Source organism: Zingiber officinale, chromosome 4B (genome assembly GCF_018446385.1).
Source record: "Zingiber officinale cultivar Zhangliang chromosome 4B, Zo_v1.1, whole genome shotgun sequence".
Classification (NCBI taxonomy): domain Eukaryota; kingdom Viridiplantae; phylum Streptophyta; class Magnoliopsida; order Zingiberales; family Zingiberaceae; genus Zingiber; species Zingiber officinale.
In genome coordinates, this window is record NC_055993.1 from 67,847,052 (window position 1) to 67,866,894 (window position 19,843).

A 19,843-nucleotide genomic window follows, 5' to 3' on the forward strand; every position below is an offset into this window, starting at 1 on the left:
TGGTTATAGTTTCATTAAGCTATCTACATTATTACCAAAGTGGGGAATCATTTGGAAGTTAAGAATCAAATAATCAAGTAATGATTAACTTTATATTTAAATTTCAAATATAAATGTTATTCCTCTGTACCAACTGAGATTTATGTATCAAAATGATGAAGCGCAATGATTCCTCACAAGAAAATGTCTACTTTGTCTTTTGTGTTGGTGCAATCGACCTCTAGGGTTTTGATGTTTATTTGACAATATGTTTAATGGAATCTAGTCAAGGTTGACCTAGTCAAGTGAGAAGTCTAGTCAGGTCAAGGTTGACCGGATGACTAGCAAAGTGAAAGTCTAGCCAGGTCAATGATGACTAGCAAAGGGAAAGTCTAGTTAGGTCAAGGTTAACCGAATGACCAGTAAGGGAAAAATCCAAGTAGGTTCAGGTTGACCGAATGTGTGGTAAAGGTAAACTCCAAACAGGTCAAGGTTGATCCGGCAAAAGTAAAGTCTAGACAAGTCAAAGTTGATAGGAAGTCTAGCAAATGGAAAGTCCTAGCAAATTAAGAGAATCGAATGTTAGGTAAGGAAAAGCCCAAGCAGGTCAAGAGTGACCGGATGGTTGGCAAAGGAAAAACTCCTAGGGGAATGAACCCTAGGTATACAAGGAGTTTGGAGTGAACTCAAGTCTAATAGGTTAGAGGTAAGGTAGATTTAAGAACTAGATGTATTTATATGTGCATTTGTTGTATCTGAAAATAGGTTTTTGAGTAACCAAAAAGATTTTCCGGTCGACCTAAAAAGTTTTTCAATTGGTCGACTAGAAAAGTTTTTCTATCATTCTAAAAAGTTTTTCGGTCGACCTAAAAACTTAGAGAACTCGAAGATAAGGTCGACAAGGATTCAGGAAGGAAAGAAAGTATCGATCAACCGATATTGTGGATCAGTCAATCGAACCCTGATTCAACGATTGGACGCGATGTGATATGGCTAGCGAATGAAACTAGAGGTTCGGTCAACCGATCTTGAGGATCAGTTGACCGGATAAGCAGATCACACAGAGATACAATCTGATCAGATCGTCAGCATAGACTCGGACAACATTAAGTTTCAATCAACCGATCATGTGATCCTATAAAGACAGAAATCAAGCGCCGAATTTGCGGGATCAGATTTGGATCAGTCGAACGATAAAGTCTTATAAAAGAAGGCTCAATAGCAGAGCAACATAATTTCACATTCAATCCTCCTACTTTGAGTTGGAAAAAATATTCATCATTTTGCATGTGTGACCGAGGAAGCACCAAGAGAAGTGTTGCGACACTTAGGACTTCCAGACTGGATTGACAAGCTTTGTTTGTATTATTTAGTACGTGTTTATTTTCATTATACTTGTGCTTGTATCCAAACTTGTAAATGGTTTCTGCGCCTTCGAAAGGTTTCCGGAAAGGAGAAAGAGAGTGGACTCACGCCGAGTTATACAAGCCTTGGAGTACTAACCCTGGGGATTGGGCACCAAGTAAATCTGATAGTGTCTTTGTCTTTTCTTTTAGTTTCTTTATTGATCCACTGATAGAAAGAATGAAGAAAAAGTGACAAGCGTTATTCATCCCCCCCCCCCCCTCTCCCAGCGGACAAACCAGTCCTACATTTTGAACATGTCATAAGCACAGATATTAATTAATTTGTGATGTAGTTAAAGGAAAAAAATCAAAGGAGTTTCTTCAACAACATTATGACATGCCGAGGTTTAGATGCATGATTACTGGTCAGCATTCAAAGCAACTGCATTGAACTGCATGTTCAATTTTACCTTTTTGATACCCTCCCAATTAGCAAGACGAGTTAATGTAGATTGATGCCTGAGTCAAAAATAATGTCAGCCCAAGATACAAAAAATACAGAGAGAATGCTGTATATTGAAAAATAATTCACAAGATATCGAGTTCAATAAGAACATACAATTGAGCATAACCTTTAAGACCAATTGCAAGGGCTTTGTCATACAACCGTTGCATAAGCTTACGAGAAATAAACCTGTCACCCACCTAGAAGTAGGGATAAAACAAAGTTTATCACTGAAAATATCATCCCATACATATATACACACACACATTTATGCTATCATCTGAAATTAACTACAAAAGTCTTCTAATGAGTTGGAAGCAACCATTGTGGCTCAAAATTGTGAAAAGATTAGAACTTCTGGAGGATGTATAATCTATGCTATGAAAAGTATTGTCCAGTTTTAAGATGTCAATGAAAATTTTCAATTCAAGAATTGAGGAAAAGTGTTATGCTTTCCAAGTCAAACAGAGTAAAACAGAGTAAAAGTAGGTTGAAGCTTTCTTCAGTTGTATCTAATGCTCCCCAAGTTGACCCGAGTAGAACTTGCGTAATATTACAAACATGTTCCTATACATCAAAGGGTAGACATTGGTTCATCAAATTTCTGTTCATTTCAAAACAATGTTGCTTATATCTATATCTATATATATATAGGTGCAGTAAGCCCACTAACCACTAGATCCCATGGTGAGCAAATAGATGCAGCACCAGCAAGAGGTGTATTCTGCCCTTCTTCTCCAAGATACTTGACCTAACATTGTAAAAGAGAAAAATATAAAAATAAAAATAAGGCAAAAAAATTACTTCCTAGGTGGAAATCAGTCAAAATGTATCAGACAAAAAATCATACATAACCTAAAAATTGCATCTAGTAACAATTTTGAGGATTTGGAGACAATTTAAAATCCACATGTCCATTTCAAAAAGACTATCCAAGAGAAAATTAGATCTGCAAGTCCATGCCTATTGCTATTTTTAATAGTTATGTCTCCATACCAAGATATTTGCACCAATGCTTGTCCCAACAGCAAACAAAGGAGCTCTTGGATATTCTTGATGAAGATAGTTGATGACTTCACGGACATCTTGTGTCCATCCAGCATTGTAGAAACAATCAGACTGTCAAAAAAACAATCCATGTTAGCTCTATAAAAAAGAATGATACTTGAATTTGTTTGTAGACCATGAAAAACTTGTTGCCATGGGACCTTCTCCTGCATCAATACACTATCTGAAAAACAACAGTTAATGTTTTTGAAATTTTCTACCTTGATAATTTGCATGACATACCTAATTCAAAAAAAAAATGGTGAAAATATACATCTAAAAGTACAAAAATAATGAACTAATTGTACTTAGAATTAGAAATATCCTTGGCATGAAAAGAGTGAAGTTTCAGTTCATACCACCAATTTGAGCGTAAGTTAGCGCAATGACCCACAACAGAGTGATGAAAATTGGGATGGTTTTCAAGTGCTGATCGAGATGATGTGTATGTCAATCTGTAAATACAAGTCAGTATCTTGATGCTGACAGTAAAAAGGTGGTTGTCACTCCGACCCATACCAGGATGATGAAAATTCCAGTGACTTTCTGGTGCAGATTGAGCCAATGGGTGTGTCAAATCTAAGTTTTAAGTCAGTATACTGATGCCAACAGTAAATGGATCCCTAAAAGCTCTAGTCTTTTTGTGTTGTTTTAGCCCCTTCCAGCCTCTATAAAATCCCTCCCTAATCTTTTCTCTTAAGTTTTATTTTCCCTTTTCAAGTTTTCGAACCCTCCTACTTTTTCTAACTCTCTCGCTCTCTTACTTCTGTTTGAGGCTTGATTTGTGAAGTTTACAAGGTGAACCTTTCTTTCAAAGGAATTCTTACAATTTGGCAATCACTTTAATTCAAGTGTATTACATGTAAATTTATTCAATTTTATGATAGCTAAGTTTGATTAGAATGATAACATACCACATAGCACTAAAGTAACCAGTTGGTAAATTCTACTTGCCAACTTGAAGGATGAACAATAATCACCACTAGGTGATGCATTCATTGTGGGAATGATATACCTGAAGAAACATCACAAGGTTAGGTTTCAAAGTGTACTTAAAATATTTGCTCATGAGTGGAATCTAAAGTTAAGAGTGAAAAAACAAGCCCAAGAGTGATAGGAATATAATAGGCTAATATTTGGAATCCTCCATGAACCAAGGAAGTTGTAAACTAAGTCATATAGGTTAGGCAACCAATAGATGTACTCCATGAACCAAGGAAGTTGCAAGCTAAGGCTTGTAACTGAAGCAAGAATACTCCTCAACCAGGAGAAAACTAATTGTTGAGTTAAAGTGGGATACCGTAGTGATAGGAGGTACATCCTGAAGGTTGCTTAGATTGAATGATATGAGTAGCATGACATTTGGGTAGAAATCAATGTAATGTATAGGATGTATCCTTCACATGTCCAAGTTTCGTTTGTAACTTTAGTCAACCTTTCTCTTGCGATTCAACACATTCTATTCCATCTGCTCCAATAGAATAGAATGTGTTGAATCGCAAGAGAAAATTAGTCCAATGCAGTTTCAATATGTGCTACTGTGACTATAAAAAAAAAGTGGCTTGTCAATGCAGCCCTACATAACTTGAAAATCTGGTGCAACCTAGAGCGAATCTCGAAGTCAGCACAACAAAGATCTGAAATTGATCAATCTGTAGTCATGTCTCCGTCTGATTGACAAAGCTTGAAAAAATTCCTGATCACTTCAAAAGTACGAGAGATATCACCAATATACAAATCTCAGGTTTGTCTCCTTGTATCATCATGAGAGAAAACATTGGAAGCTGCTAGCAAGAGTGGGGGGAGTTCCCATCAAAGACAAGTAATTTGGCATCAACCTTCTCCAAAGCAGCTTTATTACTCAAGAATCTCAGTGAACCATTGCTTTTAGATATTTTAATTGTCGTTAACACATGAAACAAACTATATAACTGCAACTGAGGAAGTGTATTTTCTCATGCAGATTCTCTTTGGTGATAGTGATGGAGCTTGAAAGACTTGGAAGGGATGTGGGATTAAAGGATACCAAAGCAGTTAAAGAATATGGAATCTTGAATTAAAGAAAGCTTTACCCATCAATATTTAGGGAAAAACTGAAGATTTTGGAGTGTTATAGCAAGGCGAGAGAACAACAAGCTCATTTTGTAGGTGGAAGGAAACCTTTGTTGCTGCTTGAAGCTGCAACATTGGAATTGTTTTTAGTTAAGAGACACAACACACTTGAGAAGGAATGGTGAAGTGAAGGATGAAGAAGTGGACTAAAGTGTAAAGAAAAGGTACAATATGAACAATGAACAACAGCAGGGTGGAGGAAGAATCAAGCACCAAAACCAAATCACACCCCTCTTTAGGTAAGGACAAGAATGTGTGAGGAAGAGAAATGCATGGGCCAGGAAGGATCCTCACAGGCTACTGGTCATGGAAGTAGAAGAAAGAGAAACACAAAAAGACTTACTCCATGTTGCTGGTTGAGATGAGTGAGGAAGATAATGTGTGGGAAGCACACCATTAGGTACCAAGTTTCTAACCAGTGAGGTGACCCACTGTGAGCATCAAACTGAGACGTGCATGAAAAAGCACGAGCCTATGCACAAGGAATGTGAACTTAGGTAGCCCATCTACATATAAAAATATTATCATATTACAGCTTTATAAATAAGACTTGCGTGCATCTCAAACGGTTGCTCAACAAGTAGTTTGTCCAAGAGCCAAGGGATCAAGAGATGGATCCTTATACTCCAAATCATTCAGTCTTGCGAGTAAATTCATCTAGGCACCATGGCATTGCTTCCTAACATCGAGAAGGTCAAAGATAATGCTTGAAACAAATGGTTTGAAAAAAATACAAAGGCTAATAATAAGTCAATCAGCCGTCAACTATTGGACTGTCAGTACAATCTTGATACAGTATTACTAATCTACCTATCAGTATCATATCAATATTAAACCCCTTACCTTTAAGGTAACATGATCAAAAATAAGATTTGGAAACAACTAAAATAACAATTATTCAGTATCTGATTTCTGTGTTGTAAAACTAAAAATTATTTATTTATTTATTATATAATTGCTACAAGATTAGGAGGTGACACTGACAAGAGGATAATTTTACACTTAAACAAGGACAAACTGAAAGAGGTTAAGCCTGGACTAATCACATTTTAGAACTCGAGCTACCACAGCAAAGAAAATGAAAAGAGGAACCAAATAATTTCTTGATCATATCACTAAGCATCAACATGCAAAATAAGAAGCAAAGCAGCATTGTCTAACTTATGGTGACAACATAGAAATAAACTTAAAGAAAACACTCCCACATTAAAGCAAAAATCTTACGGTAATTGAGATGCCTCCAAGGCCTCTATGATTGCTCACAACAGCATGCCACCCGTGTTTTGCAATCGAGTAAGAGCAATGCCTTAGATACTGCCAAGTCAAATTAAAAAGAGTTTTCTAATCAACCGAATCATGTACTTGAGAAAGAATTCAAAAAACATAGATGATATTTCCAGTTAGCAATATATAAAAACAAGGGAACATTTCCATTTATAGACTCTAAGATTACCATAGTTACATTTTGGACTGATCATGGTTCAAAGTTATTCACTTATATACACAGCAAACACCAAGAACGATAACCACTAGTTGAAATCCTTGTGTCAACATGTTTGACTATCCAGATTGCTTGATCTCTCTAATTGGACCCAAAATTGTTGCAATAAAAGTCAGAGAAATCATCGATACAGTTGATAATTGTTATTAAGATATTTTATCTGAGATTTCTGCCACGTTTCAACCTTTAGATGAGGCCTACTGGGTTTCAGTTATATAAACAATGAGGTCCATGTTGAATATAAATAGACACTAGTCTTATCTTTGAACAACCAACAAGGACATTATGTTAGGGAAGAGCTATTGGATTTGAAGAAAGGACTGCAACTGAAAACTACTGCTTTCCACATCTAAAAGTAGATGAGATATAAAGGGGTCTACATAGAACCCTTTGCCCATCCCTCTTACACGCGATGCACAGATGCAAGAATGAATAGATGTGGCTTCACTTGATCGGGCATGTGTATATTGCAAAATGAGCACAATCAGTCAAGAAGGCCCCCCCATATGTGCAACAATTAAATTTTTAGAAAAAATATTTTTTAATTATTTTCAAAAAGGGTTACAATTTTTCATTGAAACATTCTTTTCAAGCCTCTTTTGTTGGATGAATTCCTTGGTTAATCAATCCTTTATTGAAGCATTACAATTTATTTTTAGTAGCTTTCCATGTTTTGTAAACTAGGTTTATGATCTCAGATTTAGAATTATGTGATGTTTTTGATGACTCAAACCTAGTTTTTTTAGAAAACTCTTTCACCTTCATCCTTGAGATTCTCTTGATCTAAAAGGCTGTATTTATCTTATGTCTTGATATTGGACCTACACAAGATAAATTGGTTGTCAATCTTGAGGTAGATTTGTTGCATCTTGTGCACTGGTGAGAGAAAATATTCTCTAAATTGAATAAGTTTACCAGTGCTTCAACCAGATAATGAGTTTCATGTTCTCTTTAGTTTTGTTACTTTTAGATTTTCTGGTACACGTGCATTAGTTCTTTCCAATTATATTTGGATTTTCTAATCGAAAACAACTCCTATTTAATTTATCCCTAAAATTTTAATTATTTTTAGAGAGATTACGAGTGTTTAAATAATGGTGTCTACCCAAATCATGATAACAAATGAGGCTAATATTATATCCAAAAGGTTTCCAGGCCATGGCTTCAAATGTTGATGTTGGATGGAATTTTGATGGACAATTTACGGTTATTCTCTATAATACAAATAATGATTGGTACTCTGATTTATTAGAGCTAGGACAGACTAGAGCTCTTGAAGTGTTCAAATAGAATTTTCTCTCTCTCTCTATCTCTAGTTTTTTCCTCTTCATTTCATTCACACACACTATGCCTATCACCTAAGTGCAACCACCGCCAAGCCAAGGGAGAGGGATCATCAACCCTCTTTTCTTCCCTTCCCTCTCTATTCTCTTCTCCCACTCATGCACAGTAGTTTCCACCCAATTGAGCCGAAAAGGACGAACTACTAACTGTTTTCTCTTTCCCCCTTTCTCTTCTTTTTCCTTTACTTTCTCTCCTCCCCTTCTCTGTGCTCTTAGCTACCACCAAGGCACCCTTGGCTAAGATGAGACCGAGCATATTCCATTGTTGTCGACCTTTTCAATTTCTCCATTTCCATGTGTCTTTGATGTTGGTGCAATCGTGCCCCAAGTTATCCAATGTCACCTTGGGTTTTGATGTTTAGGTAAAGGGTATAAGTTAAACCTTTTTTGTATATATTTGATGTATGCGTTTGAATGTGCATGGACATGCAGGAACACATATGAAGCTTGGAGAGCTCATGACTCGACAAGGTCGAGAAATAGATGTTGGCTTAGTGTGGTCAAGGTGGCACACAAAGTGACTTGGAGGCTAAATGAGATCAGAGGATGGTATGGGACATCCGATGGACCACAAGACGAGGAGCACTGAGGCGGTGCTAGAGCAACTCAGGAGCAATGACCTAGGATGACCAGGTTGGCAGCTTGAGAAGTTTACATAAGACAGACCAAGGGACTATAAGATAAGGGGAATTAAGGTAACAAAGATGAAAGTCGATGGAGGATAATTCTATAGGTGAATGGGTAAGAATGGCATATGGAGGAGCCAAGGACTCACAATGAACTAGTGACTCAAAACTGGTTACCCCAAAGTGATTCAGAGTTTGAAGTTTGATTAGCCGACTAGTATGTGGCCTAGTATGAAATCCGATCAACTGGTATAGAATCTAGTTGACTGGTACAGAATCACCAACTAATAAATTAAAAGTCTAAAGTTGTTGTAAGCTGAGGTTTATAGTTTAGAACAATCGATTTATGTGGAGTTGAGTCAACCGGGGGGCAATTGACAAGGGCAATAGACTAGGTCCAAGGAGTCAACGAATAGAATGATTTTGTTCATAGCTAAGTCAATTAGGCAGTCTGATTGATGGAAAACAATTTATTGGGTAGTCAACTGATGGTAAGCAATCAACTAATGATAAATTTCCAATCGACTAGTTGTTCAAGTGGAAAGCAAAGAGAAACCATTGTTTCGTATACTAGTCAGATCGCAAAAACCAGTAGACTGATGGTGCAAGCCATAAGACCAATGGACATCAAACAGAAAGAAGGGTTGGAAGATTGAAGACTATAAAAGTAGAGCTTGTTAGAGGCTTTTATAGTCTTCAAGGTTTGCCAACATAAAGCTGGTTAAGTCTTATTAGAGCTTCTCTTGTATACTTAAGCTTTCATTTGACCGAGAAGGAAAAAGATAACAGTGCTTTCTGAGAGAGATCCACTGACTGATCATAGGTCAGTAGGAGCTTGGGGATTGTCAAATCACGTTAAACAAGCACATTAACAATTGTGGTAGCAAGAGTATAAAATCACACCTGCAAAATAGATGTAGGGTTATTGTGAAACTAAAAAGTTATAAAGGTGTAACTCTCAACATAAATATTATTTTTAAATGTATATTGAATTCTTTAAAAACTAGAAACTGCATGAACTTCCAAAAGGATAAGTCCAATATTTTAGTGAGTTGAGGTCATTATGATAAGATGTTATCGATACATCCTTTGAGTACTCACTTAAATGTGTAATTGTGGGGTTGCAATTAGAGGACTATAGAGAACCCTTCTAAACTAAACCAAGATTCAATTATATGGCTATAATTCATCACATCTAGAAAATCTAATAGAATGCATGAGATATGCTGTTGCTATTTTACTTTCACATTTTAAATTCAAGATGTAGCTCACTTGTTATTTGTGTGAAAACAAAACTTTGGTAAATGTTCAAATCTAGTGGTATATTTACTGAAAGTATATTATAAATAAGCCTTACAGGATTTTATGTTTCGTTTTGAATTGATTTTGTTGAAACTATGGTGATTGTTGTATTTCAACAAAGGATTTAATATAATACCAAAATCAAAGAAACTTAGACAAACTTTTGATATCGGCCGTGATAATTTGATAGAGATGAGAAAAATTACAACTTACAGAAATTCATGCAAAGTGAAATTTGATATTTTATTAATTTGAAAGATAACTTGCAATGAGAGTTCAAGGTCCTTTCTATAAAACAATTAAAGGTACGAATCTCTTAATTAGTTCTCCTAAACACAAGATCTAATTAGCCCTAATAAATATAACAAGCTTAAACCTTAAAAGAACTTTTAAAAAATTTAAAAATCTTTCTAATATAAAAATTTTAATTAAAACTTCAACTTATAGTTATAATTCTATTTTAACTCTAATTCTAAATTGTATTATTATTCCTGACTAAAGAGAAATTGAATGTAGGCAAGTTATCAACATCTTTCTTTGATTTGTCATTTTCAGGCTAGCCAAATTTACTAAGAATGATGTCTTCATTACTTTCATAGGTTAATTCATCCAATGAGTGAGATTCAGTGTCTCTTTCTCAATCTATTCTCGAGGAATTGACTCTTCACTTTACTTTTGTCCTTTTTAGTTGTTCTTTCTAATAAGAAAGACTACAAATGAATAAGTGGAAATGCTCACTTCGACTGTTCTATGAAAAGTCAACATAGAAGGGCAAAGGCTTGAATATCCTACTATTTTAGCATGTGCTCTAGTTTGAAAATTGAATTTTATTTAATGTTTAAAGAAGTTGATAAGTAAGACGAATATAAGTTAGAATTGTTTTTCCAAACAATAAGGGATGGTGGAATGAATGCTTAGGGGTGGAAATTCGGGTTTGGGCATCCAAAACCTGAGTCGACTCAATCAGCTATTACCTGATCGGGTCGGGTAATTGTTTTAAAAAATCAGGTTCAGATATTACCCGAATTCAAATTTGTTGTTGTCGGGTCAGACTCAAGTGAGATTTTTCCTACCCTAAACCCAATCGGGTACCCATCCATTATTATATATGAATTAAACCACATTTTATTCACCAATGTGATAATAGAATATAATTGCTTGATGTTGAGGTTATTTTGTGTATTTATTCTTGGTGAAATATATATTTATGAATGATAATTTTGACAATTAAATTATAAAAGTTAGAGGCTTATGTTTCTAGCGAATGATTATGACTATTTTAGTATTGAGACGAGAAATTTTGAGATCAATATAATAATAATTTAATTGAGCATTTTTTTTTATTAGGCCATATATTTTGTATTTATTAGGATGATATTAATATGAGTGACAGTTTTGATAAAAATAATTAAATGTAAATTTTATAATTTTGTCTCTTTCTATTTGTTTTGTCATTCAAAATTAATTTTATTTATTTAACTTTTGTTAGGGGTTTAAAGTTCTTCTCGTTTATTCCATTAATATTTTATTTATAAAAAAAATTGTCGAGTACCCGACCACATTGGGTAGCGATGGGATTTTTTTTCCCATCCAATATGTCAGGTACCCAATTATAACTATCCGAACCCGACAAAACCCAACCCGTGCCCACCACTATGAATGCTTTTTAGAGGAGTATTTATCAGATTACTTTAGCTAATGGATGCATCTAGATGTTGCTCTTTTAGAAGGGTGCATTAGTATATTCTTTATAATAATTATTGCTTGGTATAACTATGTTCATACAACGATTTGTCTCTCTCATATTAGCACAATGGAAATCTCAATATACAAGTACCATATGAGGAAACTGATTTTCTGGGCTGATGAGTTAGTCATAATAACTACAGGTACCAATGAAAATCCTAATTAATTTGTTAATTCATGCATTTTATTTAATAATAATTCATGTTTAATTTCCTCATTTGGGATAGCATCAAGCAATTATATTTTGTAAGTTTAACTTTCTGATTAGTACTGAAACATTATTCTAATGGTCAAATCAACATGAGATTCTTCCAAAAACATTGCCGTCAAACATTGCCATAGTGGGATTTCTTTAAAGTCAAAATCAACAGAGAACTTTTTTAGGTTTAAGTCTGTGAAACTACAGCATTTTTTAACAATCTTTATGGTATGCTATGGGCATGTTTTTGGGATTATTACAAGATATATATAAAGTTTGTTATGTGAATTAGTCAAACAGTTCTTCACATATAATAAAGTAGGGACTTTGGGTGTTATTTTTTAATTGAAGCTCTAGTTTTTGATATTTTTCTTCTTAAATTTAAGCGAGTGTTTTTTTGTCTATGAAATTTTATATATAGGATAATGTAGCCTCTCTTAATGTTTTGTAACAAAAATTATTTTGCTCAAGATAGTATTAATTATTAGAGCCTTATGATAGACTTTTTCTATTTGTGTAGACAAACAATAGTTTGCCTTCTCTTTAAATTTCTAACCTAAATCCATTAATAGATTAATCGATGATGGGTTTGCCAAATCTCTTCCATAATGCCACAATGCATATTTAAATTCTCAAATTGAGATCAGAATAATATTCTAGATAAATGTTTTAATTTTATAAATTTATTATATAATTTATCCTTTATGGTGCAATATACATACTCAGTTCTCTTTGTTCTGTCTCAGTGCACGATACACAAGACTAGTCAATTGTTGATTCTTTGAAAGAATTTTTGCATCATGTGGGAGGTAATCTTCTCTATAAAGAGAATCGAGAGAGTCGATTAGTGGCTCTTCTACCGGATAGGCGGATAATATTTCTAATTTTCTTTACTTTTCACTATGTTAGCAATTTTTGTTTCCCATGCAATAGTTCTTTCTTATTTGACTTTTATGTTTTCTAGTTAAATACGTCTATTTGGTTTGTTCTACACCTTTCTTAACAAGATCTTCATTAGGTATTATAAAAGATTATTTAAAATTTTATAATTATTAAAAATTTATTGAAGAACTTGAGGTTTCAAATTAACAGAAAGAGGAAGGATGATTTAACATAGCAGGTTCTTCTCATCTCATGATGACAATATAAAATTTGGTAATCACTAAAGAAAGCATGGTATTAGGTGATCTAAAAAATTCACCCAAAATATTAGTTTGATGAGGTATATGTAATCATTTTGTATTGATAACTAAAGAAAAGAATGTTAGAAGGGAAGCCTTGGTGTAATGGTAAAGTTACTGCCATGTGACCTTGAGGTCACGGGTTCGAGTCGCGGAAACAACCTCTTGTAAAAATACAAAATAAGATTGCATACAATAGACCCAATGTGGTTCCGGGACTCCGCATTGGCAGAAGTTTCGTGCACCGGGCTACCATTTAACTAAAGGAAAGGATGTTAATAATTTCAAAGTTAGGAAAACAGATATTAGAGAGGTTTATGAAAATAAACTACATGGTCACTATAGACAACCTAAAAACGGAAGCTTACAGGAGAAAAAGAATCACTTGTCAATCCTGGAACCACTACTGTAATTGGTGTTATGTCGTCTTTTGAAATGGAGGTGCCTGTAAAAGAGGATGCTCCAGCAACATCTACAACTGCATATCAAGAAAATAGATTATGAACCTTGCTCATACAATTTAAAATTTTAGATAGCATCAGAAGCCTACAAATGTTTCCTGTCAGAAAATTTAATCATCCATAAATAAGGGAAAATGCAAATAAAAAGGCATAGTTTCTTATTATTGCACTGTTCAATGACAATTTAGTTCCTATTTACAATTATGCAAGAAAAAGAAATATTTGTGTGACTTTTTAAAGTCCTTTTAATTGAGAATAAATCAGCATTCTATTTTAATTAGACAAATATTAGTTATACTTTCAAGAAAATATGAACAATAAAAATAATGAAAAATATAAAGGATATGCATCACCAAGTAAAGAATCTGGGTGGTGGAAAGAGAGAGTATTGAAAAAAGTGAAGAAAAAAGGAACAACCTATAAGTTATTATATACAACAAAGAAAACTTAAAAAAATATGTAGTAGCATAGCAAGAGGCCAAGAAAATGGTGAGTGAAGCCAAAAAAAAAAACTTTTAAACATTTATAACGATAGTTGGATGACAAAGAAGGGGAAAAGAATATTTATATAATAGCTAAAACATAAGAAAGAAAGATAAGAGATCTTACCCAAATAAGATGCGTTAAACATGAATGAAATATGATATTAGTGAATGATGAGAAAATAAAAGAGCAATAGAAGAGGTATTTCCATCAACTTTAAACTTTTTAATGAAAGTTTAGATGATCAACTTAGGTAATTTAAATAGGTTAGAGGAGTATAGAAATTTAAATCTTTATCGTAAAATTCAAACTTAATAAGTAGCAAACTTTAAATGGGATGTAAAATGGAAAAGTAGTTAAATATATTCCAATAAAAGTATGGAAGTGTCTAAAAAAGTAAGGTATTGAATGACTTACAAAGTTATTTAACCAGTTATTAAAAACAAAAAAATGTTTAATCAATGGAGGTTAAGTACTTTAATCCTCCTATATAAAAACAAAAGAGATATACAAATTGCGCAAATTATAGGGGTATTAAGATAATGGGTACCATGAAACTTTGGAAAAGAGTAATAGAAAAAGACTTAAGGAAAGAGACAATGGTGACCAAAAATCCATTTGGAATCATGCTTAAAAGTCGACAATAAAAGTTATACATTTTCTTAGACAATTAATTGAAAAATATGGAAACAGAAGCAAGACTTAGACATGGTATTTGTTGACCTAGAAAAAGTTTATAACCGTCCCAATAGAAACTATGCAGAGAATTCTAAAAAAGAAAGGTATAAAATAGCGTATATTAAAACAATTAAGGATATGTATAAGAATGTAATGGCAAAAGTGAAGACTTAGGCTAATTAACTAAAGTGTTTCATATAACGATAGGGTTACATCAAGAGTTAACTCTAAATTCTTTTTTTTTACACTACTAATAATGGATGAACTCATTTGACACATCCAAGACGCGTTGATGCATGTTGTTTACAAATAATATTGTTTTGATAGATGAGACACGAGGAGTGAATGCTAAGCTCGAAGTTTGACAGACAATAGTAAAGTGAATGATTTTATTTTTAAGTCTAGTAGAGTAAAAATGTAATATATGAAATTTAAATTTAAAAATACTAGACATCATAAGGCAACGGTTAAGATAAGAGATGACGAATACTTTGTAACTGAGAGTTTTAAGGATTTAGGATCGCATTTGCAAAAGGACGGAGGGATTAAGAAAGATATCTTACATAGAATATAAGTAGAATGATTGAAATGAAGGAGAGCTTCAAGTGTTCTTTGTGATCGTAAAGTACTTTTAAAACTTAAAGGAAAGTTCTACAAATAGTAATTAGACCTGCTATGTTATATAGTTAAATGTTCGGCTATAACTCAAGCACACGAGTAGAAGATGAGAGTTGCAGATGAGGATGTTAAGGTGGATGTGTGGACATACGAGAATGGACAAGATAAGAAATAAAATTATTAGAGAGAAAGTTGGGATCTGTAAGACACATTTAAACGTAGGTAGTACGAACATGTACTTACACAATCAATAAATGCTCCAATATGAAATTATAACAAATATGCATATTAAACGGGGAAAAGAAAAATCAAAGAAGACTTGGTTAGCTACGATAAAACTAGATAAAATTTATATAAATATAGATAATGATATGGTAGGGAACAGAGTCCAATGACGTAAAAAAGATCTATATAGCCGACCCCACCTAGTGGGATAAGGCTTGATTGTTTTTGTTGTTGTATACAACTTGAATCCTACAAATCATAATAAACCTGCTAAAATTGATGAGTGACCTAATTATTTAACTATTAAACCAGTTGTAACTTTATTTTCCTAGAATTATTAACATAAAAACTATCATCAAGAAAATTACATATCTACGTTATAATGGACAAACGTAGAGGTAGCACTTAAACAAGAAAACATTGAAAAGTAATATAGCTCTACAACTTCATGTCCGAGGTAATGAAGTCCAGCAACCTCGTGCCCCATTCTAGTTATCTTTCTATCCCCATGCGTTGGCTAACCACAAAAACAAATATGAATAAAACATAATAGACTAATAGTTTGGTTACCTTGCTAACTAATGCTAAATTGATATGAAAACATAAATGTACAAGATAGTTGATCAAGCATTAGATGACTAACTATTATAATACAACTCATACTATCATTTGCCAACCAATGTGAAATGAGGTAAAGAAAATGATAAATTAAAGTTATTAGATAAATGGTCAATTGCACCATAGATAAGTATCAAAGACCAAAAGTAGTAGAGTGTGTAAGGCAACATGTAGGACCACCACCAAAGACAAATGAAGTAGCTATGAATTATAGCATTCATTTAATTAGTACTCAAAAAAAGTAATATACTCTACTACCACCACATAAGGCCAGCTATAGGGTTGTCCTCATCATGTTTTAAAATCTCGAGCCGTATCGAAGTTTTGGTCTATGACTGAAATGATATAGTTTTGGCACCATATCGTGTCGTATCGTGCCAATATGGTTTCGGTATTATTTAAATATAAAATATATTAATTAAAAATAAAAAATAACATAAATATTTAAAATATATAAAATATTTAAAAAAAAGAAAAAAATGGGATCGTTGTAAATTTATAAATAAATAAACAATTTATTAAATATTTTCAAAATTAAAATAAGTAATATATATATATATATATATATATATATATATAATCCTTACTATAGTTAGGAGTTGATTAAAGTTATTGATTGTTTATTAAAATTTCCCTAACCCCTGCGGTACCACCCCCCCCCCTCTCTCGTGAGCCTCGTGGTCGTGGCAAGCTGCATGGCTAGAGCTCGGCCTCAGCTGCCTCGTGCCAAGAGTGCCAATTGATAGGCGAAACAAAATGTTTCACCTATTTCAACCGGCTCGACACGAGATTTTAATCCATAGTCCACATTAAAGTAAGCAACGCTAACTACATGTTTGCAAAAATAAGAGAAGAATTGACCATTTTGACAAATATCTTTGCTCACTTAGGACAATTAACAGGGATAATATAGGTGAGACCAAAAGTATGTAATGATTTCAAACCAAGCAGGACGGTCTATCAGGATCAACAATCACAAAACAAGGCTAAGAGGTTGATGCCTTCTTTTTTTTTTTTACAGTTCATATTGTGGTGTGCATCAAATGTTATGGCCACATGGATGCATTTTGTTTATGCGTGTTGATTGCATGTGAAGACGAACTTTATTTTGGTGGACAAAAGTTGAGAAAAAATTTCAATAGCTCTTTTCTACATCACAAGGCTACATATACAATGAGACTTTTAGGGGAAATGAAAAAAAAAAGAAAAAAAAAAAAAAGAAGAAAAAGGAAACCTTTAACTAGGAAAGTCATTAAATAGAAAAGAATCAAAGATTCCCATAAATGATGAACTAAATATCAGGAAAAAAAATTGAGTCATGTAAATTGTCTCTCTAATTTTATTCATTTCTTTGCTTATTATAAATGCATAAAAAGAATGGGAATGACAATGCATCCAAAAACAAACAATTAATCTCTCTTATCAATTGGCCTGCTAATAAATAAACACAACTCACCTCTATAATTGATTCTATTTTTTAACTTCCCTTCGTGCTAGTGAACAAACATTGTGCATTCCCATATTAACATATAATGTCTAAGACCATGGATTATCTATTCTCTTGTGAACATATATTCTAACTTGTTTTTATCCAAGGCCTGCATTTCAACATTCATAGCATTTTTCTAAATCTCACACAATAAAGTCTCACAAAGGGTTGTAGGGATTATTGCAATGTTTAAGTTGGAAAAGAAACATCTGCAAAGTCGTTAGCATCTCACAAATGAAACAAACTCTAAAATTGATATGATAAGAATGTTTAGCATGTTCTTTTGTTCCTTTCCCATGGAAATAGGAAAATCAATGTCAGATATAAATTGATAAGGAACAGGAAATAATACCTAATTTTCAGGATTTGATATATGCTTGAACTGGCCTAATAAGTTCAGGAGCAAAATTTTAGTACTTGACTAGACCTAAGTGAACCTTTTACCAGAAGCATCGCCATCATCCACATTTGGTTGTGATGTTGTGTTATGCAGGCTCAAAAAGTTCATGTTTTGAGGATAAAGGAAGCTTCAGTTCAGGTTTAGGTTGGAATTTAACTCTAGGCGGTTGTGGTCAATCTTTATCTTTCACTTTTTTCCTTGAAACAAGGTTACAATATGGGTAAGGTTAAAGTATGGAGTATGGTACCATCTTACAAAATATTACATCAGTATAGATGAGGAATTCTTTGTTGGTGAATGATAGCATTTGTACCCCTTGTGTTGTAGCATTTCCACAAAGATGGTTCCAATAGCTTATGCAAATTCCCAAGGCTAGAAGTATACAAGAGGCTTCTAAAAAGATTTTAACCCATTACAATTTTACCAACTTTCAAGCCTATGCTCTCTTTTATAGCCTTCAACACCTCTTTATTCTTTACTTGTTGCAAGCTAATCATTGAAACTATATCCACCCATTAGTGGTCTGTCTCCAACGATCACTTCAGCCCACGTCTGCCAACAGCAAACTGAGTCGACAGGATTGTGTACGTATTCCGTGGTAGTTTTGATGTGATCAACAAAGTTAAGTTAGGTCATGTTGTGTTTTGATCCTTGTGTCTAAATGTGCAAGAACTTAGGAGCACAGAAAGTCGAGCAAAACACGCAGCTAGCGAGAAAGATGGCACGGGAGAGAGTCGACGGGCTCGGTGCGTCCGAGGGACGAGGTGTTGCGGAAGAGTACATTGGTGGACAAGAAGGAAGCGCGCGGTGTTTTCCGAGAGACGAGAAGCCAGAGCCGAAGCTTGCTCGAGGAGAAGGTCGGAAAATGGGTTCAGATGAGCCCTATTCTGGATGGCCGAGATCACCCAAGCGAGCGAAGCTGGAACGGAATACTCAGACAAAAAGTCAACTTAGAGCGAAGCTGGAGCGGATGTCCTGGATGGCTCCTAGGACACTCATTAGAGATATCATCTCTAGCAACCCTTCTACGTCCAAATATCTTATTAGCATTGCTTAACCCAGATAGTTCACCCATACCATAAATATATGTCACTCTAGCATATGATGGTACCTCGGCCCTTTGTGATGATCCATATCCCAAACCCAATTAATTATTCTTAAGCCTTTACCTGCTAGGCCTTTACCAAATCTCACTCTTAGATCCATTTCTGAACTTCTTAAGGGGTTTTCTCAAGTCCTTGAGCTTTGCCCTCAAAGCTTTATTTTCTAATTCTAGTTTTCATCTTAGAATTGTCTTTCCCCACTTGGACTTACTTTTGGACATTCCTATTCTTACGCACGGGTCTACCCTTCTTGGTTTACTTGCCTAGGTTTTTCTTTAGTTTTCTATCCAGGGTAAAAGTGGTCCTATTATAAAAATTTCTCCTAGTGTTATTGTCGGTGCAAGGTGCACCAGAATCAAATCTAAGTTTTGATGTTGTCAAAGGTTCAAGTTAAGTCTTGTTATGATCTGATGATTTTGCTAAGTGTGCAGGTTATTTACTCAATCGAGAAAGCCCTAGTCACGGCCAGACAGTAAAGTCCAAACAGGTTTGGAGGACCTAACGTTTGGCAGGTAGGTTGAGGTAAATAACTGGAGGAGAGACAGTGAGATCGGGTTCCTGAAGGGAACAACCTAAAGTCGCTGATCCAACTGAAGAAACCGGGAAGGTTTCTAAGTTGAGATCAAGACAGTCCTAACTGTTATACTCATGCATATTACTACTCATGTATTATAACTGTGCTAACTTTGTTTTGTAGGAATATTATTGTTATATCGAACTAACTTTGTGTTACAGAATCATATGACCCCTTGGACTTCAAATGGTCATAACTTTTGACTCAGAACTCAGAACTCAGAACTCAGAACTCAGAATCAGGCTCTGTCAGCGGCCACGCGTCCAGCACTCTACCTTCAATTTACCAAGGGTTCAGTCGACTGAAC

The 19,843-nt window shown here is 34.2% G+C and overlaps 1 protein-coding gene across 1 annotated transcript in view; it reads right to left on the bottom strand.

The window, feature by feature from the left end:
• Positions 1–19,843, bottom strand: part of LOC121975122 (embryogenesis-associated protein EMB8-like) — a 41,438-nt gene that overhangs the window by 9,237 nt on the left and 12,358 nt on the right. The window contains exons 4-9 of the mRNA XM_042526543.1: positions 13,256–13,365; positions 6,214–6,303; positions 2,827–2,949; positions 2,504–2,581; positions 1,945–2,030; positions 1,796–1,844 (exon numbers count right to left, since the gene is read on the bottom strand). Of these exons, the coding sequence (XP_042382477.1) occupies positions 1,796–1,844; positions 1,945–2,030; positions 2,504–2,581; positions 2,827–2,949; positions 6,214–6,303; positions 13,256–13,365 (536 nt within the window). The remainder of the gene's footprint in view (positions 1–1,795; positions 1,845–1,944; positions 2,031–2,503; positions 2,582–2,826; positions 2,950–6,213; positions 6,304–13,255; positions 13,366–19,843) is intronic.